Source organism: Diospyros lotus, chromosome 13 (assembly GCF_014633365.1).
Source record: "Diospyros lotus cultivar Yz01 chromosome 13, ASM1463336v1, whole genome shotgun sequence".
In the NCBI taxonomy this organism is placed as follows: domain Eukaryota; kingdom Viridiplantae; phylum Streptophyta; class Magnoliopsida; order Ericales; family Ebenaceae; genus Diospyros; species Diospyros lotus.
In genome coordinates, this window is record NC_068350.1 from 907,755 (window position 1) to 929,649 (window position 21,895).

General features: G+C 35.4%; 3 protein-coding genes and 1 non-coding gene across 4 annotated transcripts; 3 read left to right on the plus strand and 1 right to left on the minus strand.

Annotated features, from left to right (window-relative positions):
* The first annotated feature begins 318 nt into the window (after positions 1 to 318).
* On the plus strand, positions 319 to 6,373 carry LOC127788784 (protein IQ-DOMAIN 14). Its single transcript, XM_052317395.1, has 6 exons — positions 319 to 700; positions 1,862 to 1,959; positions 2,288 to 2,668; positions 3,076 to 3,312; positions 3,395 to 3,526; positions 5,426 to 6,373. Exons 2-6 carry the CDS (start codon positions 1,885 to 1,887, stop codon positions 6,152 to 6,154), a joined length of 1,554 nt encoding a protein of 517 aa, XP_052173355.1. The 5' UTR covers positions 319 to 700; positions 1,862 to 1,884; the 3' UTR covers positions 6,155 to 6,373.
* A 2,967-nt stretch (positions 6,374 to 9,340) lies between these two features.
* On the plus strand, positions 9,341 to 14,882 carry LOC127789184 (stearoyl-[acyl-carrier-protein] 9-desaturase, chloroplastic). The gene is made up of 3 exons (XM_052317997.1): positions 9,341 to 9,610; positions 12,907 to 13,411; positions 13,998 to 14,882. Exons 1-3 carry the CDS (start codon positions 9,486 to 9,488, stop codon positions 14,556 to 14,558), a joined length of 1,191 nt encoding a protein of 396 aa, XP_052173957.1. The 5' UTR covers positions 9,341 to 9,485; the 3' UTR covers positions 14,559 to 14,882.
* A 3,230-nt stretch (positions 14,883 to 18,112) lies between these two features.
* On the minus strand, positions 18,113 to 18,251 carry LOC127789419 (small nucleolar RNA snoR86). Its single transcript, XR_008020587.1, has one exon. It is a non-coding gene; the product is annotated as a small nucleolar RNA snoR86 (small nucleolar RNA).
* A 529-nt stretch (positions 18,252 to 18,780) lies between these two features.
* On the plus strand, positions 18,781 to 21,570 carry LOC127787896 (uncharacterized). Its single transcript, XM_052315963.1, has 3 exons — positions 18,781 to 18,974; positions 19,079 to 19,216; positions 21,069 to 21,570. The coding sequence occupies exons 1-3, from the start codon at positions 18,846 to 18,848 to the stop codon at positions 21,249 to 21,251; spliced, it is 450 nt and encodes a 149-aa protein (XP_052171923.1). The 5' UTR covers positions 18,781 to 18,845; the 3' UTR covers positions 21,252 to 21,570.
* Positions 21,571 to 21,895: the final 325 nt, after the last annotated feature.

Here is a 21,895-nt window from a genome sequence, read left to right on the forward strand (position 1 = left end):
TTTTGAAATTATTAATAAAATATCTTAACAGTAAAGATAATGTATAGAATGAGTGGATTGTGTTTGATTTGAGGGGGTTGCAGGTGCAGAAGTAAGAAAGAAGATGACTCTCTGAGAAAACTTACTAATTATGAGTTAATCCGCAAATACAGAGAGAGAGAGAGAGGGAGAGACGTAGTAAAGTTGGCAAAATACAGAGAAAGAGAGAGAGAGAGAGGCGGGGGGGGGGGGGGGGGGTTGAAAGCGTGTAGTAATTATGTGGGGAATTGTTGTCCAAATAGTCTTCCCATTGAAGTAAAGTTGGTAGAAGCAGTAGGCCACACAACCCCCATCTCGTTGAGTGACAAAGCGGCCAACTCTCTCTTTGTCTGTGTCTCTCTCTCATCGTCGCCATCAATGATCAAACCAAAAGAAAATTATAAAACCATAAAAGGGGAAAGGTGAGGAGAAAAGTAAAATCCTTGCAACCCCAGAACCAGATTCAAAGTCCTAAAGCAAGCCCCGGGCTGCCTGGTAAGAACCCGAAAAGCAAAGTTTGAACCGAAGAAAAAATCCATGGAGAAAGCGAATGAGGTTTAGAGAGTAAGGGGGAGAGCCAGCCACAATTTTTCATTTCTCTCTCTCTCCGCCCACCCTGTGTTTTGCAGCTTTCTGGAATGTTCTTTTTGGAATTAACCCTAGAAGAAGCTTCTTCTTTCAGGTACACTTGTTGAATTCTGGGTATTTTCTTATTTTGTTTCTTTCTGGAAGCTTTTCTGGGCATCCTGTTGTGGGGGTTGAAAATTTTGTTGGGTTAATTTAATTTTTCCTGTTGAATTCCTTCTTTCGTTTGCTCTGTGTTCCCTGTAGTTGTATTTCTTGTATGATTACTGGATATTCTGTAGATAACAGCCTCTTTGTAGGGCAAGGGTAAGGCTGACCCTTGTAGAATGAGGAGTCTTGTGCCCTAAGGGCGCGGTTCCCGGTGCCTAATTTATAATTTTTTTGCAGAAGATCATTTTTGTTTATTTTCCCCCCATCTATATCTTTACATGTATGTAGGTGTATTTTCACAAGTATTTGATAGGAGATCTTCACCTGAAAAAAAATATATATTTATATATATATATATATACATACATACATACATACACACACACACAATTTGCTCCGGAACCATGATGTGATGAAACAAGTTTAAATTCTATCATATGGGTGATTTTATGTGAAAGCATGCGTGGTATATCTATTTTATTTATTGGAATTCAGATCCAGTCTGAAACTTCCCCTGCTTTGTGTCTCCTTTACTGTTCTTTGTGGTGAAAAACCCAGAACACAGGAAAAGGAAAAAATTTAGAGGGCAAGTCTTGGTAGCAAGTTAAGGTTGTTCTAGTGTGTTTGGAAGGTCATTCAAGTTGTGGGCTGGGGATGCCCTTTTTGGCATTCTGCGGACTCGCCCTTTCAACTTTTTCATTAATATGTGAATCTCAAACTCATGCAGATGAAAATTTGTTCTCCGCTTGTATTATAAATTTGGTTGGCATGTAATTAGACCCTGATTATCATGAGTGCTGAAACTATGTAGGGTGAGAACCAGTATATAGAACTCATGGATCACACGAATAGGAACCAGTTTTTAAATTTTTCTGCTTAGAGAATTCAATCTTTCTGTGCATAACCATTATTAAAGCGAAAGTGTAAGCATAAGTTGGGAATTTTGCATTATAAATTGCTTCGATGTGAGGCAATAGAAGCTAGAATTTCATATTCTTGATTGCATACTATGTTGATAATGATTATTTGAAATTCATCTTTCTTGTAGCTGAAATGCTTATATTTCTTCTTTTTCTTCTTTCTTTTCTTTTTTCTGCTCTATTTGCAGGGATAAACAGTGATGCTACAAAAATGGGGAAGAAGGGAAGTTGGCTTTCTGCTATCAAAAGGGTTTTCATACCCAACTCTAGAGAGAAGCCAGTGAATGTAAGCAGAATCTTCTTGCCTGTTCAGATGTAGCTTCTACTAGTTATCTTATTGCATCAAGTAGTTTGAACATTAGATCTCATTACATTATGTGCTGAATATAAATTTGCATTCCCATATCAATGGTGCAAAAATTTAGATAGTGGGCCATCTCATTTGAAGTTGCTTTTCTCCGGAATGTACTGTGTGTGGAAATCAAGTTTTATTTGAAGTGAATGCTGTTTGTTTAGAATTTTGGAAGCACTTCTATTACTCAACAGGAGCCTTGGAAAATTTTGCATCCGAAAAAGCAATCATGGGTTCCTCTAATTAGGTATTCTTTTTGTAGGGATCAGAGAAGAAAAGTAGCAAGGAAAAGAAGAAGGGACGAGGAATATTGAGATATGGAGAGACAAAATCATTCATTCCCCTCTTCAAGGAACCAAGCAGTATTGAGCAAATACTGGGGGAAGCGGATCAACAGAAATTACTTGTTAGGCCCCCAACACCTGTTGAGCAACAAAAAACACTACCTTTGTTGCTCCCTGCTCCTGGAGGTGCTTCTCCCAGGGATACTTCTCCCAGAGCTGCTTCTCCAAGGCCTCCATCCCCTAAGGCTACTTCTTCGAAAGCTCTTCGCCAAAAGGAAGTTAAATATAGGCCAGAACCAACTCTAAAATACCGTCATCTTTCGGCCATAAAGATCCAAGCAGCCTATAGAGGTTACATGGTAAGATTCTAGTCTCCTTTTTTTTTTCTTTTTTACTTGATTTTCCGAGTAAACTGACTAATTGGCATGTGGGGCATGGAAAAGTTGTCTTTCTCAGCTTCAAGCAATTTGAACTACCTAACAAACAAATCTGGGTAACTTGACATGATTTGACAAAATCCCAGGGGATGTTTGGGAGCACAACCTTGTGTCCAATTTGTGGCTTTCTCTAGGATCTCATATGTATCAGAGCACAATTTTTTATTTTTCTTTCTTTTGGAGCTCTGACCATATTGAACAGTTCAGAGCATTCACAGAATGGCACAAGATTATGTTTTCCGTGTGCTAATCTTGGACTCCTAATAGATTAATTTGAGTTTGAAGGCTCAACTATTTGTAAAACTTGTGAGGTTTCTTCATTATTACAGGCAAGAAAGAGATTCAGAGCCTTGAGGGGTCTTGTAAGGCTTCAAGGAGTGGTGAGAGGCCAGAATGTGAAGCGACAGACCACGAACGCCATGAAAATGATGCAACTCTTAGTGCGTGTCCAAACTCAAATTCAATCGCGCAGGATCCAGATGTTAGAAAACCAGGCACTCCAACAACAAGCTTACAAGAATGACAAGGAATTGGACGGCAGCTTGAGCAAATGGACTGTAAACCAGGTACTTGATTTTATATGTAATGACTTATCTTAAAATTGTCACTTATACTAAAGTTCAGTCGTTAATGCAAATGCGGGTGCAGTCTGAGGCCGGTCAACATGACGATTGGGATGATAGCTTGCTGACAAAAGAGGAAATGGAGGCCCGGATGCAGAGGAAGGTGGAAGCACTCTTCAAGAGAGAAAGGGCAATGGCCTATGCATATTCCCACCAGGTACTCCACCCTGCTTTAATCCAGAGCCAGTTTTCAGTTCATGTCTATCATCAAGCTGGACTTGAGCAGCATCAGCATGATGTTTCGCATTTATTAACTGCTAAATGGATGCTCTTAGTTCAGCCACCGCTCATTTTTCTTGCATTCCCTAATTTTTTTCATCTCTGTTTTTCGATCTTCTTATACTGCAACTCCCCATTTCCCTTTAGATTTTTCCTATGATCAGTGCCTTTTGTGGGTGCACAAATCTTGTGTCCAGAGAATATACCAATACTGTTTTAAGTTTTTGAAACCCATTCTATGTTTTCAAAAACATGAAGAAACAGAAACTGACATGGAAAACTTGTTGGGTTCTGGTAACTATTTAGTATTTGAAAATGAAAAATGAGAACGAAAGCTTTGATATTGATACCAAGCATGCTTGTCCCAGTCTGGAAAGCAATGATTTATTGTAAAATGTTTTCTTGCTTCAAAGGCCCTTTCTGCCGGCATCATATGTATATTTTAATGAACTTTTGTCGGATCCCCCTTTACACAAACAAATGCATAAACACGGATGCCGGCCAAGACAGGTTCAACGCAAGTTCATGGACTTAGGTGCCATGGATGAAATTCACTACAAACTGTTGCTTCCAGTGTCTGAGCACTTGTTTGACAGAACCTTCAGTTTTTAGTCTTGTATTTTTCTTTTATTTATTTATTTTATTTTTCTCTTACTCCTAATGTCACCGATGACTCCTCTGATTTGGGAGTCTTGTAATGATAACTTCGGAGTTACCTAATTAGACATCAAACGGGTTGGCCAGACCTGAGGCCTGTCTCTTGGCCCTTGTTCAATGAGCCAAGTCTGCCCAGCCCATTAGTGGAATGGCCGCACTTGGGCCTGATCCGTTAACCAAACCAAGGGCCTGACTTGGCCCATGAGCCAGCCTAGAGCCAAACATGGGCTGGCAAGCCTTAATGGACCGAGCCTAGTAGAAGCCTGCTGAGCTGGACCTTTTTTATAAAATAGTTTGAAAAAATAATTTTTTAAATATTTATTTAATTAAAATCTAAGATATAAAAATATTTTTTGAAAATGCAAATTCCAGTTGCAAAATAAAAATTTAGAACATTGAAGTTAAAATTTTAAAAATTGAAGCTTTTAATAGTTTCCAATTCCACTTTTAAAAGTAGGATTAAATTTTATAATGTAAAAGTTATAAAATTTACTTCATATTTCGAAGTTAAACTCCCAAGTATTTAAATTTTTTTAATGAGATTATGGTTTTTTGTGTATGAGATATAAATTTTCTTGTAAAACATGTAAAGTTGTGTATGAGATAATTTATTTGAGATGTATTCATTGTCAGTGTGAATTTGTAATATTATCTATATAAATTATAAAGTATTAGAGTTATTAAATTAAATATAAAAATTTTAATTCAAAATTAAATTATTTATATTTTTTTTATGAAACCAAAAGTCACTTGCCCTTAGACAGGCTGGGTTGCGTGTCTAGAAATGTTGGGCTCAACCTGGTCCTATATAAATGGGAGAGTTGAGCGCAGCCCGACTTGCTACTACAGTAACAAGTCGGACCTGTTTGACATCTCTATGCTTAATACTGAAGAGCAGGTTTCAGCGAAGTTCTGGTGGCATTGTCACCGGCAATGAAGGGTGGAGAATGGAGAAGAAAGTTAAAACGAAAATAAAAAGTGAAATGCATTCTCTTTGTTTTCAAAATTTTGAAAACGAAAAAAGCTACCATAACTCTATTATAGGGTGTTTCATAATGAGAAACACTATATAATTTGTTGTCACTTCTACATCTGAGATAACTGAAGGTTCTAGCATGATTATGTTACTTGATTGTCTTCTTTTCCCCTTGGTTTTATGGTTTCAAATCTGTGTCCCCAGTTGTGGAAAGCCAATCCTAAGTCAGCTGAAGCATCAGTGATGGACATCCGGTCCGGTGGATTTCCCTGGTGGTGGAACTGGTTGGATCGCCAGCTGCCTCACGCAAATCCGTCTGAAAACCAAACCATCAAGAGTTTCCATCCGACTCCTTCAAGGGCAGCCCTAGAGCCAAAACTGAGCCCTCGACCTGCATCTGGAAACTACAAGCTGCCGAATATGGGGCTTGATAATCTTGAAGTCATGACGCCAACATCGACAAGATCAGCTGCGCCCCTAAGAAGTAAGCACCTGTATACCGCTTCAAATAGAACACCGCCTAGAAACAGCTCAGGTCTGATGAAGTACTCGAAGCCAAGAACTAGTAGCGTTGCTGAGTCTGCTTTCGACATGCACCTGAAGGATGACGACAGCCTCATGAGCTGCCCGCCATTCTCTGTTCCAAACTACATGACACCAACTGTTTCAGCAAAAGCTAAAGTGCGACCAAGCAGCAACCCAAAGGAGAGGTTCCCGGGAACTCCAAGTGGCGATTCCAAGAGGAGGTTTTCGTTCCCTCTGACACCTAACATCACTTCTTTCAAGTGGAACAAAGGCCCCAACAAGGACTCGACTCCAATGAAAGCGCTGGAGAAGCGCCAGTCACTGCCATCGATAGGAGATGCAAGCATTGATTCGACAATTTCTATGCCTGCTGCAGTTGGGAGGAAACCATTTAACCGGTTTGTGTGATTTGAGTTTTCCTTTCATTTTGTTTCCCAATTTTTAGCCTATCTTCCTTTATATATTGCATTGAGCTTTCTCTGATTATGATGATTTTTTCTTTTCCCCTACTGAGTGCTTGTTGATATTGTGATGAATTACTACAAAATACTGATGTATAATAATGAAGGAAATAGTAGGAAATATGCTGGTTTGGATGGGAGAGGATTTGATTGAGCTTTTGAAGAATGTGTTTGTGTTTTGTGCATTTCTTCACCTTTTTCTTCCTCTCTCTCTCTCATGTAAATGCTGCTAACAACAATGGTGATTCTGATAGAAATACAGCAGTATGTGTGTTTTGTGGGGTCAAAAGTTTATTAGACCCTAATACAAGGTGTTACTCGCTTTGGCTCAGAGGTATGTGGGGTTCACATGATATTGTCCTAAAAAGGGGCCCTTGTAGAGGGGCTTAGTCTTGCACTAATGTGAATCTACCCCTCCTTAAGCAAATGCATATAGAGGATCTAGTATGGATGTTCCACAATAACATCATATAGTGATGCATTATATTTTTTTTTTCGCAAAAAATATCATAATTTAATGTCTAAATAACATTTTCGATTAAATTTCTGGATAACACCTCTGTCAAGGGTATTCTTATTCTTAATTTTCTATCTAGTTTATTTTGGATAAGGCTAATTGAGACAGTAATTAATGTATTTACTATACATTTGATTTGTTTTAGGCCCATAATCAATTTTACTAGTTGATGATAAAGACAATGGTTAGTATTATTTTATGGTCATATAATTTTTTAAGACTGTTGCATGAAGAGTTTTTAAAAGCTCTTATAGCATAGCTAAACAGATAACCAAAATTCAAAAAAAAAAAAACTCAAATCCAACTTAAAAGTTAGTATTGATTTGACTTAAGAGCTAAGAGTGTTCAAATTTCAATTTGGATAATAAGTTTTGTCCGGTCTTCAGTCTAAAAAATTTTAAAAATTGGCCTTCGATCTTCTGTCTGATCCCAATTTTGAACCAAAGACCAAATAAATTATTTTATATATTTGCACACAATGGTATATGTATTAAGAGCACATAATTGCTATATGTAAATAGGACTTGTTTTGTGCCTCTTATTTTGGGGACTGTCGTGTATCGTGATTAATTATTCTCACGTGTGTGGGGCACTGTGTGGAGGCCTTTTAAGGCTAGAAATTTCACCTTGCACCCAAATAAGACTTGTTTAGTTAAACTTTCGATTTTCTTATATCTATCTTAGTTAACAATTGTCGGGCCATTCTCAACTTTGGCCTACCACACTACTAGGCCACTCTTAGTCTTGGACCATACTGAGTGCGTTTGTGGAGGATCCTTTTTGTAGGTCGAGCCAAATTTAGATACATCTCCAAAGGTATAAATAGTCTGAGGGTCCGAGGTTGATGATAGTCTATAATGGAGCCTCCATTTCTTCTAAGATCAACGGACACACTTGCATCTGTTTCTTATTTACACGTTTTTGTTTTTGTTTTTATTTTTTTTAAATATTAGGCCATGATCTCTTTGTTGTTTTTAATTTTTTAAAATAATGAAAGCATGTTTAGTTTCATATTTTTAAAAAAAAATTATAACAAAACTCAAAATAATAAAAAGTCGTTTTGATTGTTTTCGTCATAAACATGCTGAAAATTTTCAAAACACATAAAACACTGCGGACAAAAAAAAAAAAAAAAAGAGAAGAATTCATAACTAACACAAAATAAATGTACACAATCGTTTTTAGTTACTCAAATAAATTAATTATACTCTATAGCCACTCAAACAAACTAATTATACTCTATAGCTATTTTTATTTTTATTTTTTTCAAGAATTGCACTTAACTTGAAATGTAATAAGGTCAAAACTGATTAGCTTAATTTTTTTTAAAAAAATAGCAGACTTACAAAATTAATTAACAAGGTCAAAATTGATAAAGTGGTTATAAAATGTAATTAATTTATTTGAGTGGTTAAAAATATTTTTTTTTCAAAAAATGGCTAAAAAATAATCCTCTTTATTTTTTTATTTTTATTTCATATTATATTGTTTTCATACTACCCATAAACTAATCCTCCCTCTCTCACGAAGGTTGTCCATGTATCAATGGCTAAACCTAGGAAAATGAGAAGTTTTAAGAGAATATTATTCCATCCCCCCTATGTATGCAAAGGTGGCTGCCAAGTGGAATATCCATCCTCAATCAGTGCCAGCTTGCATCTCACATCTTCTTATGCTTTTGTCTATCCAAAATAATAGTATCATTTAATCAAAAAAAAAATATTATTTAAACGGTTTTAAGGACTGAAAGGTCAATTACTAATGATAATTTTAAAAACCTAAATCTTGTTAAATTAATTTTTTGAATTTATAATTTCACGAATACTTTTTATTAACCTCTTAAGAACGATGTTTACTATTGGTTTTTTATGATAAAATATTAATATTTACTTAAAAAAATTAATAATATTTAAGGAAATGAAAAAAAGTATGGCCGTTGATTTTAAAATTATAAATGAGATTTCATTGGCAACTCCTTCCAGCATATTATATTTATTGTTTACATTGTGAGAAAAATCTTATCTCAATTGATAGTTTGAATATTGTTATTTTGTTTTTATTTTATTTTATTTGTGATGTTGGGGATATGTCTTAGTCAAATGTGTAAATGTTTAGAGGTTTTTTTTAATAATTTTTTATTTATAAGAAAAAAATATAATGTTAACAAATTTGACGTAGATAAAAAATTTGATACCTTACATAAAAAAAATAGTTTAAAATTGTTTCATTTTTTAAATTCGTAGTCATTTAAATAAGCATTTTATGTTATTAATTAATTATTTTAACATAATGTAAAAGATGGTATAAATTTAAGAGGAATTGAAATTTGACTCTAATATTTAAAAAGTTAGAATTTTGATATGTAATGAAAAATAAAATAAAATAAAATAAAATGTGATTTTATTTTTTTAATAATTAACACTTTTATTAGGTAGCGGCTTTGAGTAAATTCCTAAATTTGATGGGGGTACATGTGAGTTTTGCCTAAACTATAGGGAGGCAACAAAGAGAAAACCAAAAATTGCACAAAAGGGCAAAAACGTAATTCAGTGCAGAAGCAGGGGCATTTTCGTGACATACCTATGCGTATGTGCTCATAAATAACCCACCGCCAAGCGGCTGCCCTGCTCCTTCGTTTCATCAGCTCTCTCTCTCTCTCTCTCTCTCTCTCGCATCTTGGGATTTTCCTTTTCTGCTTTCCGCTTTCCGCTTCGCATTTGTGGCTCTGAGAGACAGAATTCATTCACAGAGAGAATCAAAGATGGCTCTGAAGCTCAATCCCATCGCCTTCCATTCCCAAAAGTACTCTTCTTTGGCTCTCCCACCAATGGCCAGCCTCAGATCTCCCAAGTTTTTCATGGCCTCCACTCTCCGCTCAGGCTCCAAGTGAGTTTTAATTTGGTTCTTTTGGGTATTCTCAGGATTGATGCTTTTTTCTTTCCATTCCTTGATCTGGGTTTGTGATTTTTTTGGGCCTCTGAATTGGGTTTGTGGTGGTTCAATTTGTATGCTCTTGTTGCCATTTTGATGTGATTCTTCCTAGAGGAAATGGGTTTTCCTGCCAATCTTGATGGGGCTAGGGTTTGCTTTTTGGGGTTCTGAATCATAGTTTTGGGCAGTGTATTGCCATATGCTCAAAGGGTAATCATTGTCAAATGCGATATTCAGGTCTGGAAAGTCATGTATCTGGGTTTTGGAATTTTGTGTTTGGTTTTTCTTCATTCGAACTGGGGGTTTCATGCAGGGTTGTTTTAATTGCATTATTCGACCAATGAATGCATTCTTTTGCTGCTGATATTTGTTCATTATTCAATTACTTTTGGGCTCTTCTTTTGTTTGGATTTTTGTGATTTGAATAGGGAGGGTTTTGCTTTCGTTTTCTTCTTTGAGTTATTAAATTTTGTTGTATATATTCTTTTTTTTTTTTTTTTTTTTTTTTTGGTTTTTTGGGGGGGGGGGGTTGTTTGCTTGTCTTTTTCAGTGAGATAGAGTGTGGAGTAATAGAATTTTATAGCTACTCATTGGATCAATTTGGGGGACAGTCAGGGAGTTCCCTTTTAAATTAGAATTTCGTTTTCATTGGTTGAGACTTAGGTTTGAAACTTTGGATTGTTGGTTTTGGCTGGACGATACTGTTGACTCATTCATTATTAGTTGCTTCCCATTCGTGCGTGTGCGAGTTTGGTTGCCCCATTCACCTACTTCTTCATACATTCGTGGGCCGTAAAACCTTTTCCATTCAGATACTTCTTGTAATTTAAATTATTTTTGATTTTCATAAATGCTTCGGCCCCACCTAATGGAATTAACACTTGATATGTTTTTCCTGTTGTCATAAATTCTTTGGGTCGAATTTCATTTACTTTTTCCCAAACCCAGGTTCAATATTTCAGATTTTACACCGTTATCTATATTAAAGAGTATATACCATGCATTATACCTGAGTGCACCGCTTCTTGTCGTTATGGTTTTATTATTATTATTTTTTGGGTTTTTCTTTTTGTTGGTGTCATGACATATATGATACCAGCCGAGTGATAAAAGTGAAACGGCTAAAATACTTTTCATTTCCTTGATTGTATCATCTTGATCTGTCTAATTCGTTAACTTCAGTAAAGGATATGCTTTTTTTTTGTTTTCTTTGGTTTCTTTTTCCCTTTCTTCACAGTTCTCCAAATCCTTTTGGTTTTTCTATTCTGATCGGTTAATTGATTCTGGCAATATAATATCTGAGTTGTTGAACCTGACTATACACTATAGGTTTTGATAATCTATCTTTCCTCACTCAAAAGGAAAAATAAATAAATAAGTAAAGAAAAGAAGGTAATCAAGAAATAGATCAGTTTTTCTTTTCATTTGACTGTGGCCTTTAAACCCTTTCCAAAACTCATATCTCTGCTGTTTATTTGTAAGGGCTAATTATGCTTTCTTGATCTCGGTTTTGGTAGTTACAAGTAGCTTGCTAATATTGAGTGTTTCCTTTAACATTGACTCATTTGTCTCAATAGCAGATTGTGTGGTGTACATGTATAACATTTCTTTTGTCCAAATGATTTTGTTTTGATATTCCTAGCCAGCTTTACCATGTTGTATATTTTGAATAAGTTTCTTCCTTCGGTTTTGTGATTTTCTTTTTCACTTTTTCCTTAGGTCAGTCTGTAAAAACTGTTAGAAATTTGAAATGGTCACCTTATTTTTATGCGCCATGGTTAATCTGATGTGCCAATGTTACCTGTTTGGTAATTTGAGTAGAGATTTTGAGTTTTTGACAAAATTAAAACTCTATTTAAAAATTTCAAAACAGAACCCCCCCCCCCAAAAAAAATATATATATATATATATTATTTCTCGAAATAAAATTCTGTCACATCACAGAGGGTGGGTGAGAGGAGCCAGGACAGAACGATTAGCAGGGGCAGTGGTTTCAAAAAATGGGAACTGATGTTGGGAAGCAGTTCACATTTTGGGAGTCAGTAGTTCCCATTGGGACATGATGATTCATTCAGTGGTTCCCAAATGAAACCGCTGGCTGAGTCAGCACTTCCAGAGAGGAAATGCTAGCACAGTCAGCAGTTCTCTTCCTGCTCTTTCTGGCAATAATCCCTGACATTGAGAGACTTTTATTTTGGGAAATAATTTAGGGGAAATTTTATTTTTGGGAATTTTTTTGTGAAGGGTTTAAGTTTTGTAAAAAACTGATGTTTGTGTGAGATCATCCTCTGTTTCTGCAAATCTCCATTATTTTGGTGGATTTTTATGCTAATAGTGGAAAACGTTACTACAGTGCATCCAACTTGTTGAATTACTCAATTGATCTTTTAAGTTTCAATTGTATGGGTTACTATTCTCTCATTTTTGCTTAATGTTGCACTAAAAAGAAAGAAGGGGGCAGTTGGTAACTCAGTATTGCTTCCTTTGTTGCTATGTGGCAACTTCTACTAGTTTTTTTTATGTGCAGAGAGGCTATCTTCACTTTTTAAAATTTGGAAATAATTTATATTGCCAGTGGCTCACTTTCACTTTTTGGCATGGTAGATATATGGGCAGGAGGAAATGAGGAGGGAGGAGTGCAGTAGTGAATTTGTTTTTACTTGCTAGGAAGGGAAATTGTAGGAAAAGAAAATACAGGAGTGGCTTTCTTTCCTAGCAAAACCATATTCCCACTCGAAATTAGAGGGAGGGGGGAAGAAATGCACTTGCTTCTTGATCAACAATTTTAAGCTTGGAAAAAATTCTTCCTTCAATATGTAAGGGTGTAATGTTATCAATTAAATTTCACCACTTTTGTTCTTTTTCATGTCCTAATTAATTACCAAAAGCAGGGTACACAACTTCCTTCCCATCTGAAAGCCTTTTGTTTCAGCTTCTGTGCTTTCCATCTTTTACTTCACTGGAGCAAACTGATTGTTAACTTTAAAATGACTTGTCATTTAAGGCCACATGGTCATAATTAATTAGACATGACCATTGATTACACCTTTAAGAAATAAACTTGACTACATGTGTCTAGAGAATAGTGGGTTCCCAGGTCTTTGGATGCCATTGTTGCTTGAGAAAAAGGATGGTGAAAAACATATATAAGTTCCTGTCTGTACACAATTCTGGCAATCAGGCCAGTGGTTTTGCTTTTCCGTGAATCCATACCAAAAATTATCTAATCAATATTCTATTCTCTTATTTAGGGAGGTTGAGAATCCAAAGAAGCCTTTTAGCCCCCCACGTGAGGTTCATGTTCAAGTAACACACTCCATGCCACCACAGAAGATAGAGATCTTCAAAAACCTAGAAGATTGGGCTGAGCAGAACATATTGGTGCACCTTAAGCCAGTGGAGAAGTGTTGGCAACCACAGGATTTTCTGCCTGATCCTGCTTCTGAGGGATTCCATGATCAAGTCAAGGAACTAAGGGAGAGGGCAAAGGAGATTCCTGATGACTACTTTGTTGTTTTGGTTGGAGATATGATCACAGAAGAAGCCCTTCCAACTTACCAGACAATGTTAAATACCTTAGATGGTGTCCGGGATGAAACAGGAGCAAGCCCAACTTCTTGGGCAATATGGACTAGAGCTTGGACTGCTGAAGAGAACAGGCATGGTGACCTTCTTAATAAGTATCTCTATCTATCTGGACGTGTAGACATGAAGCAAATTGAGAAGACAATTCAGTACTTGATTGGCTCAGGAATGGTAAACTCCTTTCTATCTTCTTTCAACCGTTTCATTTCTAATCATTTTTTAAATTTTTTATAAGATTTGTTATTTTGAGTCTTCAGACAATATATTAAGCCCCGGAGGAAATGATTTATGCAATCTAGAATTTAGTCTAGTTAACCCCTAGGGCCAGAAGTATTGTTATAACTGCTCTTAAAGAATTACTTGTTACAAAACACTAAGGGTTATGCAGCTTCTCCAGTAATTTCCCAAATCTAATTTCGATTGTCAATTATAATTTATAGAATGACAGGGAGAATCATCCTTTCTATCCCTTATGAGGCAGCCAGCTGTTTAAGCTGCATTCTCAGTCAAGAGGTATTAGGGGAAGACAAATAGATGGGACCGGGGGGGGGGAGGGGAGGGTGTAAAGAAAAGAGTAGCAGGATCCTATGCTTCCTAAATATGCATCGTTTATGCTCTTGCCTCCATTTTCAGTTTTGATTTTCTTATACCAAGTTATTTTTCCTGAAAGAAAATAGTTGCTGCTTCGATAATAGTAAGAGTCTGGAACTGTAACAAGATCTTATAATTTGGTAATGACTTGTGATGTCCTTGTCAGGATCCAAGAACAGAAAACAGTCCCTATCTTGGTTTCATTTATACGTCATTCCAAGAACGAGCAACTTTTATCTCACATGGGAACACTGCCAGACTTGCAAAGGAGCACGGTGACGTCAAGCTGGCTCAAATTTGTGGTACTATTGCCTCAGATGAGAAGCGCCATGAAACTGCTTACACTAAGATAGTGGAAAAGCTCCTTGAGATTGACCCTGATGGCACTGTCCTGGCTCTTGCTGACATGATGAGGAAGAAAATCTCTATGCCTGCCCACTTGATGTACGATGGCAGTGATGACAACCTATTTGATCACTTCTCAGCTGTTGCTCAGCAGCTTGGTGTCTACACTGCCAAGGACTATGCGGACATATTGGAATTTCTCGTTGGCAGGTGGAAAGTGGAAGAACTTACAGGACTTTCTGGAGAAGGACGAAAAGCTCAGGATTACGTTTGTGGGTTACCTCCAAGGATTAGACGGCTGGAGGAAAGAGCTCAAAGCAGGGCCAAGCAAACACAGTCCGTTCCATTTAGCTGGATCTTCGACAGGGAAGTGAAGCTGTGAGTGAAGGAGCAGACATGAAGTTCAGTTAGACACTCCCTCAACACAAATCTCTGCTCAAGATCCTGAAAAACCAGGTAGAAATTTTGAGTTGTTCTGCAAGTTCCATTTTGATGTTGCTGTTGTGTGAAGTAGTTTTGCTCAGGGGGACTCAGGTTGGTTGTAGATATGGTTGTTTCTGTTATCTGTTGCCTTTAGATCTCCATATAGGTGCATCTGCAGCTTTGTTGTTTTCTTTTATTATGAGTGAGTGAATGTTCCTATGTCAGTTTATAATTGATATTGATTTTGTGATCCTTGAAAGAATGAATTTTCACTAGTTCTTCAGTCTTGATTGCAATCTAGGGAGGAAGAATGAAACCTTGGAGGTTGCAGGCTTCATTCATATTCAAAATGTCTATCTAGATGGGTATTGGGTCCTATGATGTTTGACTTGAATGGTGAGGGGAAACATTGGTATTGGTTATTACATATACATATGCATATTCAAACATCTGGCCCAGATTCGGATCATTGGCAGGCCTACTGAGTTGGGACGGGGCATCATGGATGGATGTCGTCTGTGTTTCCTCCACAAATTTAAGATCAAAGCATGAGTGGGTATATGGCCGGCCTATGTGATCATGGATGTCTCATTGCTCTGCCCCACATGCTTTGCCCCCTCCCTTTAAAGGGGATGGATGCCTTCCATGTGGTAGAGAATCCCCAAATCTTTTGTCAGGTATATATGAATTAGGGTAAGTTTGGGTTTACCCTGGTTGTTTTAGAAAATGCAATGGTTACGCCCAACCTTTTAATATTATGTTGCAATTTCTCTTTTGTCATTAACATATCACCATCAAATTTCTTTAAATTCTCAAATCACTCCCCTTTCTCTCTTTTTTTTTTTTTTTTTTTTTTTTCCGATCCTTTTATTTCGGTTTTCTATCCAAAAAAAAAAAACTCATTTCTTGATTAATTCGATGACCAAAGTGTAGGATTGTTGTCAACAAATGTAGCAAGCCAAAATTTTTAATTTTGGGATTACTGTCTTTGTGCGATTTCTCATCACTCTGTCTTTAATTTTGACAAATGAAATAAATTGCAGGTGAAAATATTTTTTTACTGTTCAAGATAGAATTGAACTCAAGATTGAGTTAACCACTCTTAATTTGTGCATGAGGCAACAAATTTTCAATCTTTGATCACTAGTGTGTTGATCACTGGCAACGCTAACCTGTAGGATGCCAATGGTATTGTCAAACTTATCCCTAATTCATAACCAAAAAAGCATAAAGAGTATTTTCAAAAACCAGGCTTCATAACCAAAAGAGCATGGTGTCCGTTTATACAATAGCAGGTTTCGAAATCTTATAAATTTAAGAGATTTTTATAATTAGACATATGAAAAGACTATCAAGTTTATTATCTCAATATTACAATTTTAAGCCTCTCAAACTTTTCATATTATATTAATTTTTTTTATAGATTCCTACATACTGATTTGTATAATACAAACTAAATAAACTCAAAAAATAATAATCATGATTTAAAAATTAATATGTAAAAATACTCAAAATGATTCAAACCACAATATTTATTATTTTTTACCACTTTAACCGTAATCAAATAAAGTATTGAATTAAAGAAGTTAATGTGAATTCAAGTGTCAACATATCTATTACTTTAAAGAGTCAATTTTTCAATTATTATTAATATCAATATGAGTGGTGGTTATCACTTAAAATGATTCTCTTTGATTTTTATTTATATTTTTGACATTATGTGATCATTCACACTAATAAGAAATATAATTATAAATAAAACGTTTTACTGTATAATTCTTTTTTTAAATGATGCTTTTGATTTTAATCTAAATAAAATCTGAATATAAAAAAAAATTGTTTTGTCAAGAACTTGGAAAAGCCTTAGACAAATATAAGAGCAATCCTAACGTAATCTTATAAGAGCAATCTTGTACAATCCTTTTTGTCAAATTTGGGAAAGAGAGAGTATTGATTGGTAAACCCATTACGCTAAATTATCATCGAAAGCATTATTTGAAAAAAGGATTGTACGATAAAGCATTTTATTTACAATTTCACTTTTTGATAATGTAAATGATCAAACAGAGAGTCAAAAGCACAAATAAAAATTAAAGAGAGTCATTTTAAGTAATCACCACCACTGATATTAACATTAATAATAATTAAGAAATTAACTATCTAAAATAGCAAATATATCGATATTTGAATTCACATTGACTTCTTCAATTCAATTATTCATTTGGTTACCATTTGAATCCTTTTGAGTTTTAGTTTGCATGTTAATTTTTAAATCACGATAATTGTTTTTTAAACTTATTTAATTCGTATTATACAAGTTAATATATACGAATCTATAAAAAAAAATAGTATAATATGGAAGGTGTGAGAGGTTTAAAATTTTAATATTAAAATAATAAACTTGATAGTCTTTTCATGTCTAAATATAAAATTCGAAGCCGGCTATTGTATGCACAAAGACCATGCTTTTTGGGTCATGAAGCCTGTTTTTGAAAATATTCTTTATATATTTTATTTAAAAAATTTAATTATGTTAGTAAGATTTAAAATCGTAACTTTAACATGATAAGTAATTTCTCAAACAATTTTACTTTTTCCACAGGACGCATTTTATTTAAAATTTTATCAAAAAACTTGAAATAATACTTGTTAACTTTTACACACATATAACACATAATTTATTTATTATCTACATAAATATTTTGATTTATTAAAAAGATTCACTAATAAAATAATTTTAAAAATAATTATTTATTATTAATTAATAATAATATTTAATACTAAAAATAAAATGACTATCCATAATTTAATCTTGTATTTTCTATTTTTTCGTGTGACTAAATTTTATTTGGTCGTTGTGACTCAATTCTTAAAATCAATTGCAGTTTTGGTATGTATAATTGACTAAAAAATATATGGTATAATAGTAATCGAAATTATCACCCCCCCCCCAAAAAAATAGAGTTAAATTCATCCTTGTTCAAATATATAATTAAAATAAAAGATTTTAAATAATTTCACAAAAAATATGAAAACACAAAAACAAAAATATAATTTGACTAAAGTAAAATACACTGAAAACATGCTAGCGACAACATTAGTTAACAAAACTCTAGATTAAATTAGAAAGACATTGATTTGCTTGAGCATTTGTTGCTAAAAGTTAAATCCGAAACCTAATTGCTTATATTCGGGATGCCTAACGATTTCGATGCAACTTTTCCTATTACTGTGACAAATTTTATGTTTTTTATCCTGCTTCAAATGTGTAAAGTTTGTATCCGATCGTAGCCTGTTTGGTTAACAGGAAAACAAGAAGAAAATATCATCGCAACAAGAAGCTCAGGCGGAAGCCATAGCAGAAAGAAAACCTAGGTTTATGCGTAAAACATAAGGGGTAAACAGGTAGCTGAATCGAATCGAACTTGAAAAACAACCGATTCGCAAAAACTTCACCAGATCCGCAAGTAAACAAACATGGAGAAAAGGAAGGAAAGAAGGAAGGAGAGACGGCATGTAGCGATTTGTTCGAGGCCGTAATCAAAACAGTAAGGAATTTGAAAGGCACGGAGAATCGCTTCTCAAATGTTAGTATAGCCAACCTTCAATGCAAGGGAAAAGCTTCGTCATTGAAAAATTGACGCCCTTGCTCTGCGAATTGGCCTTTCTTTCACTTTCCTGGTAGCCAAACAGATGATGTAAAAGAAAAGCAAACGGACAATTCAATCTTACAAATAACAGAGAGAGAGAGAGAGAGAGAGAGAGAGAGAGAGAGAGAGAGAGAGAGAGAGGCGATGATTTGAAGACGGGGAAGGCAGTGGTTGCCTGGCCGGTATATATAGCCGAAACGATTAGAAGCCCTAGCAGCGCAAAATGACTAAACTACCCTGTTTCCAACCATTACGTCACCCAGTCCATATATTACTAATTTAAGGTTAATTCAGTTTATTATTAATAGGCATAGTATTAATTCAGTTTATTACTAATAGCGTAACAAAAAGCCAATAAGATGATAGATAAGTCCATATAAATTTTTGTTATTTTAATTACGTTTATATATGTATATTTTTTATTTAAATTAATTTTTATATTTTGATGTATTAAAAAATTAATTAAAATAATAAAAAAATTAAATTACCTTAAAAAAAAAAACTTACAAGCCACGTCACGTGGGGTTCGAACTGCAAACCCTAAAAACCCTCTCCCAGAAGCAGCGAGAAGACGCAGTTGAGAGAGAGAGAGAGAGATGGATCACCTTGCGGCTGCTGAAGAGCACATTGCGACGGAGAGACTGAAGCGAAAACTCAACGAAGTGAACGCCGCTGCTCAATCTCAACTCTCCGGCATCCAAGACCACGTCAATTTCACTCTTCAGGTCTCTCTCTCTTTCTTTCTTTCTCTCGCCCTGTGATTTCTCTGTGGTAGGAATATGCGGTATTGAGTAATGCGTTTTTCTTGAATGGATGGTTATTGGTGTAGCAAGCATACTTCAAATGCGCGTACGAATGCTTTGACAGGAGCAGCAGCCAAGAGGGTATTAACAATTGCGTCGAGAATTGCAGTGTCCCGGTTCTCAGAGCCCAGAATCTGGTCGAGACCGAGATGGCCAAGTTTCAAGTAATGTTGCTCTCTGCATTCAAAATATTGCCTTAAATTTAGGAAACAATAATAATTGACGAGACGGACAATTGCTATGCCTGCATTTAACTATTGTTTTAAAGTGCTGAGAATTATCTCCAATTTTTGGTTGAACAGAGAGGTACATGATTCACACAGACAGCCCAAATTTGAACTCCCCATATGTTCTACTTCTTTTACACATACAAATGACAAACAGGCTGTCTCAATCTGGACAAGTATCTTAACTGTACTTTCTAAGTAGAATCTGCTATATTTGTTTTCAGTGGTAAACGACTTTGATTTTATGGTTTATGGACAACAACAAAAGTTGAAGAACAAGAGAGAAGAAAGAAAAGAAGGCCAGATATTTGAATTTGTGGCAAATTGATGGTTATTGAGGCTAACTTTGTGATGTTATCATTGGAACAAAAAGGATAGGGCTGTTATATTGTAATCTATTCAAGGAGCTCAAGTTTAGATTAGTCGCTAATTTAAAACTCGTGTATTTGCCAGATGATGAAGATTTGCTCGGCTTGGCTTGGTTTGCTTGCAACCTCGATGTAGCAGACTAAAAATCCCTATTTTATGATGTGTTCTAAATTTTAAGATGTGTAAGCCACAGACTGACCAAAAATGTGAAATATCTGATAATGCCATCTGACTTTGCATTTAATTGGGTAATTTTTTAATTTTCCTGATGTCCCATACATGGATCAGCTTTTAACCTCTATCAACTGATTGTTCAAAGTTTCAGGCTAATCCAAATGGAAAGTTATATACCTACACTAACAAACACCCATAACAAGCTGAGCTTTAGTCTGGTAGGGAATCTAAGTCAAGCTCAAACATCTGAAGTTTTAGGCTAATGGTGGCGACCTGGGCAATACAACTTGGTGCTCTAGATGGCTATAAAAGGTTCACACATGTGAAAGAAATTTCCTTAAACCCTTAAAAATATTATTTTGTTCAGAGTGCTAGCTGAATAAGTGAATAAGATTCTTGGACATTTCTCCTTTTTCTCTTTAAGTTTCTGGTGGTTCTAAATCTTGATAGAACCAACCATTCCCGTTTCCAAAAGATCCTGCATTGGAAGGCCTGACAGTTATTTAATTCACTATGGTTGCGGTAACATTAGAGGACTTCACTTGAATAAATGGAATCATTAGAAAGAACAAAAAGAGAGCAAAATAGGGGTTGTTTAATTTGCCATTCTAGCTCAGTTTCTCAAAGCCTAACTGCCTGAGTCTATCTCAACCCTGGCCCCTTATGTGGCCCACAAAGATAGTAGAGGTATAATTAGCATGCGGGCAATCACATCCTAAAAGCAATTTTTATTCGGTGTGTTTGATTGACCCATACTTCATAACTATGTTGGAAATTGAACTCTATTCTCTAACAAATTCGAAGTATTGTGCAAATTTGTTTGAAATCTCAAAGCCCAAAAACATTTATTTATTTATTTTATTTAATTTGTTCCCAAATTGATTTCTTCATACCTCCAATGTGTTCCTCCATGTGTCCCTAAGCATGAACAGTTCTAATTCCTTAATCACGGACATGCCAAAGTGTTCTAAGGAGTGCCAGAGTACCAACATGGACATGCTGCCTTTTTGTGTCACTTTGGAGCATCTAATGCATTTACTATGGTGCTTCTCCTTTCTAGTTCTATTTGAATATAGATAAATCTGTTGTTGAGGGTTTCTTTTCTCTAGAGGTACTGCTATATTATCCAGAATTATGTGTATACTGTAGTAGTTTTCTCTCTTCTACGTTCTTATTTTCTGCAGAATGATCAAGCCCTTGTTTCCATTTGGATGCTAATATTGATCATCTCATCTGATGGATTCAGGAAAGGTTGAATAGGTCTCTGATGGTCTGCCAGGACAAATTTGAGGCGGCCAAGCTTCAGCAGGTCAGAAGCGATGCCACGAAGGATTTGGAGTCATGCGTCGACCAGTCGGTGCAAGAAAGCATCAAGACATTGCCACATCTGGTTGGAAGATTGAAAGCTTCTCTCTCCATCAGAGAATAGAAGAGAGCAGCATGGTGTTATTGGGAGTATTTTCAACTCCATGTTCAATTTATATTTATAATTGTCTTTTCTGAAATTTTATGAAGGCAAGAGCATTTCCAGTCATCTTGGAGATGCCACTAGGCTTCACAAACTATAGACTTTTGGGTGGGTTATCAATTGGTTTTATATATTGTTCTGAAGAAGGGGAAACTGTGAATCTACTACCATTCTGAGCATTCACAAAGGCATGTTTTTATCTCAAATGGGATGTAATATTGCCTTCTGCCTTGAATCAACAGTGGAGCATTATACTATAGCAAATGGCCTGTTTTATTTTGTTTTTGTGTTGTTTTTCCAAAATTTTGGAAGTTAATGACTGAAAATGGTATTTGATTTTGTGTTCTATCTATGTTCAGAAAAAGTGGAAGTACAGCTAAAAGAAAAATAGCGGCGTGTGGAAACACCAAAACGGGGATTATCATGTTCATTTCATTTCACGTGTCCATAAAATGATATGATATGGTTAATTTATCAAAAAAATACTAAAATTTAGCCAGTGTATTAATTTTATAATAAACTTTATAACTTATGAACTTTACATTTAACTTTTAATTTTGTATCAATTGGGCAAGATTGTTAAAATTTAAATAATTAGTACATTT

Bases quoted from the DNA above. Each gene is read 5' to 3' on its own strand.
- LOC127789184 (XM_052317997.1), top strand. From the start codon at position 9,486: ATGGCTCTGAAGCTCAATCCCATCGCCTTCCATTCCCAAAAGTACTCT. The intron at 9,611-12,906 runs GTGAGTTTTAAT...TCTCTTATTTAG, and splicing joins ACTCTCCGCTCAGGCTCCAA to GGAGGTTGAGAATCCAAAGA. The intron at 13,412-13,997 runs GTAAACTCCTTT...TGTCCTTGTCAG, and splicing joins ACTTGATTGGCTCAGGAATG to GATCCAAGAACAGAAAACAG.
- LOC127788784 (XM_052317395.1), top strand. From the start codon at position 1,885: ATGGGGAAGAAGGGAAGTTGGCTTTCTGCTATCAAAAGGGTTTTCATA. The intron at 2,669-3,075 runs GTAAGATTCTAG...TCATTATTACAG, and splicing joins CAGCCTATAGAGGTTACATG to GCAAGAAAGAGATTCAGAGC. The intron at 3,313-3,394 runs GTACTTGATTTT...ATGCGGGTGCAG, and splicing joins GCAAATGGACTGTAAACCAG to TCTGAGGCCGGTCAACATGA.
- LOC127787896 (XM_052315963.1), top strand. From the start codon at position 18,846: ATGGATCACCTTGCGGCTGCTGAAGAGCACATTGCGACGGAGAGACTG. The intron at 18,975-19,078 runs GTCTCTCTCTCT...TTATTGGTGTAG, and splicing joins ACGTCAATTTCACTCTTCAG to CAAGCATACTTCAAATGCGC. The intron at 19,217-21,068 runs GTAATGTTGCTC...TGATGGATTCAG, and splicing joins CCGAGATGGCCAAGTTTCAA to GAAAGGTTGAATAGGTCTCT.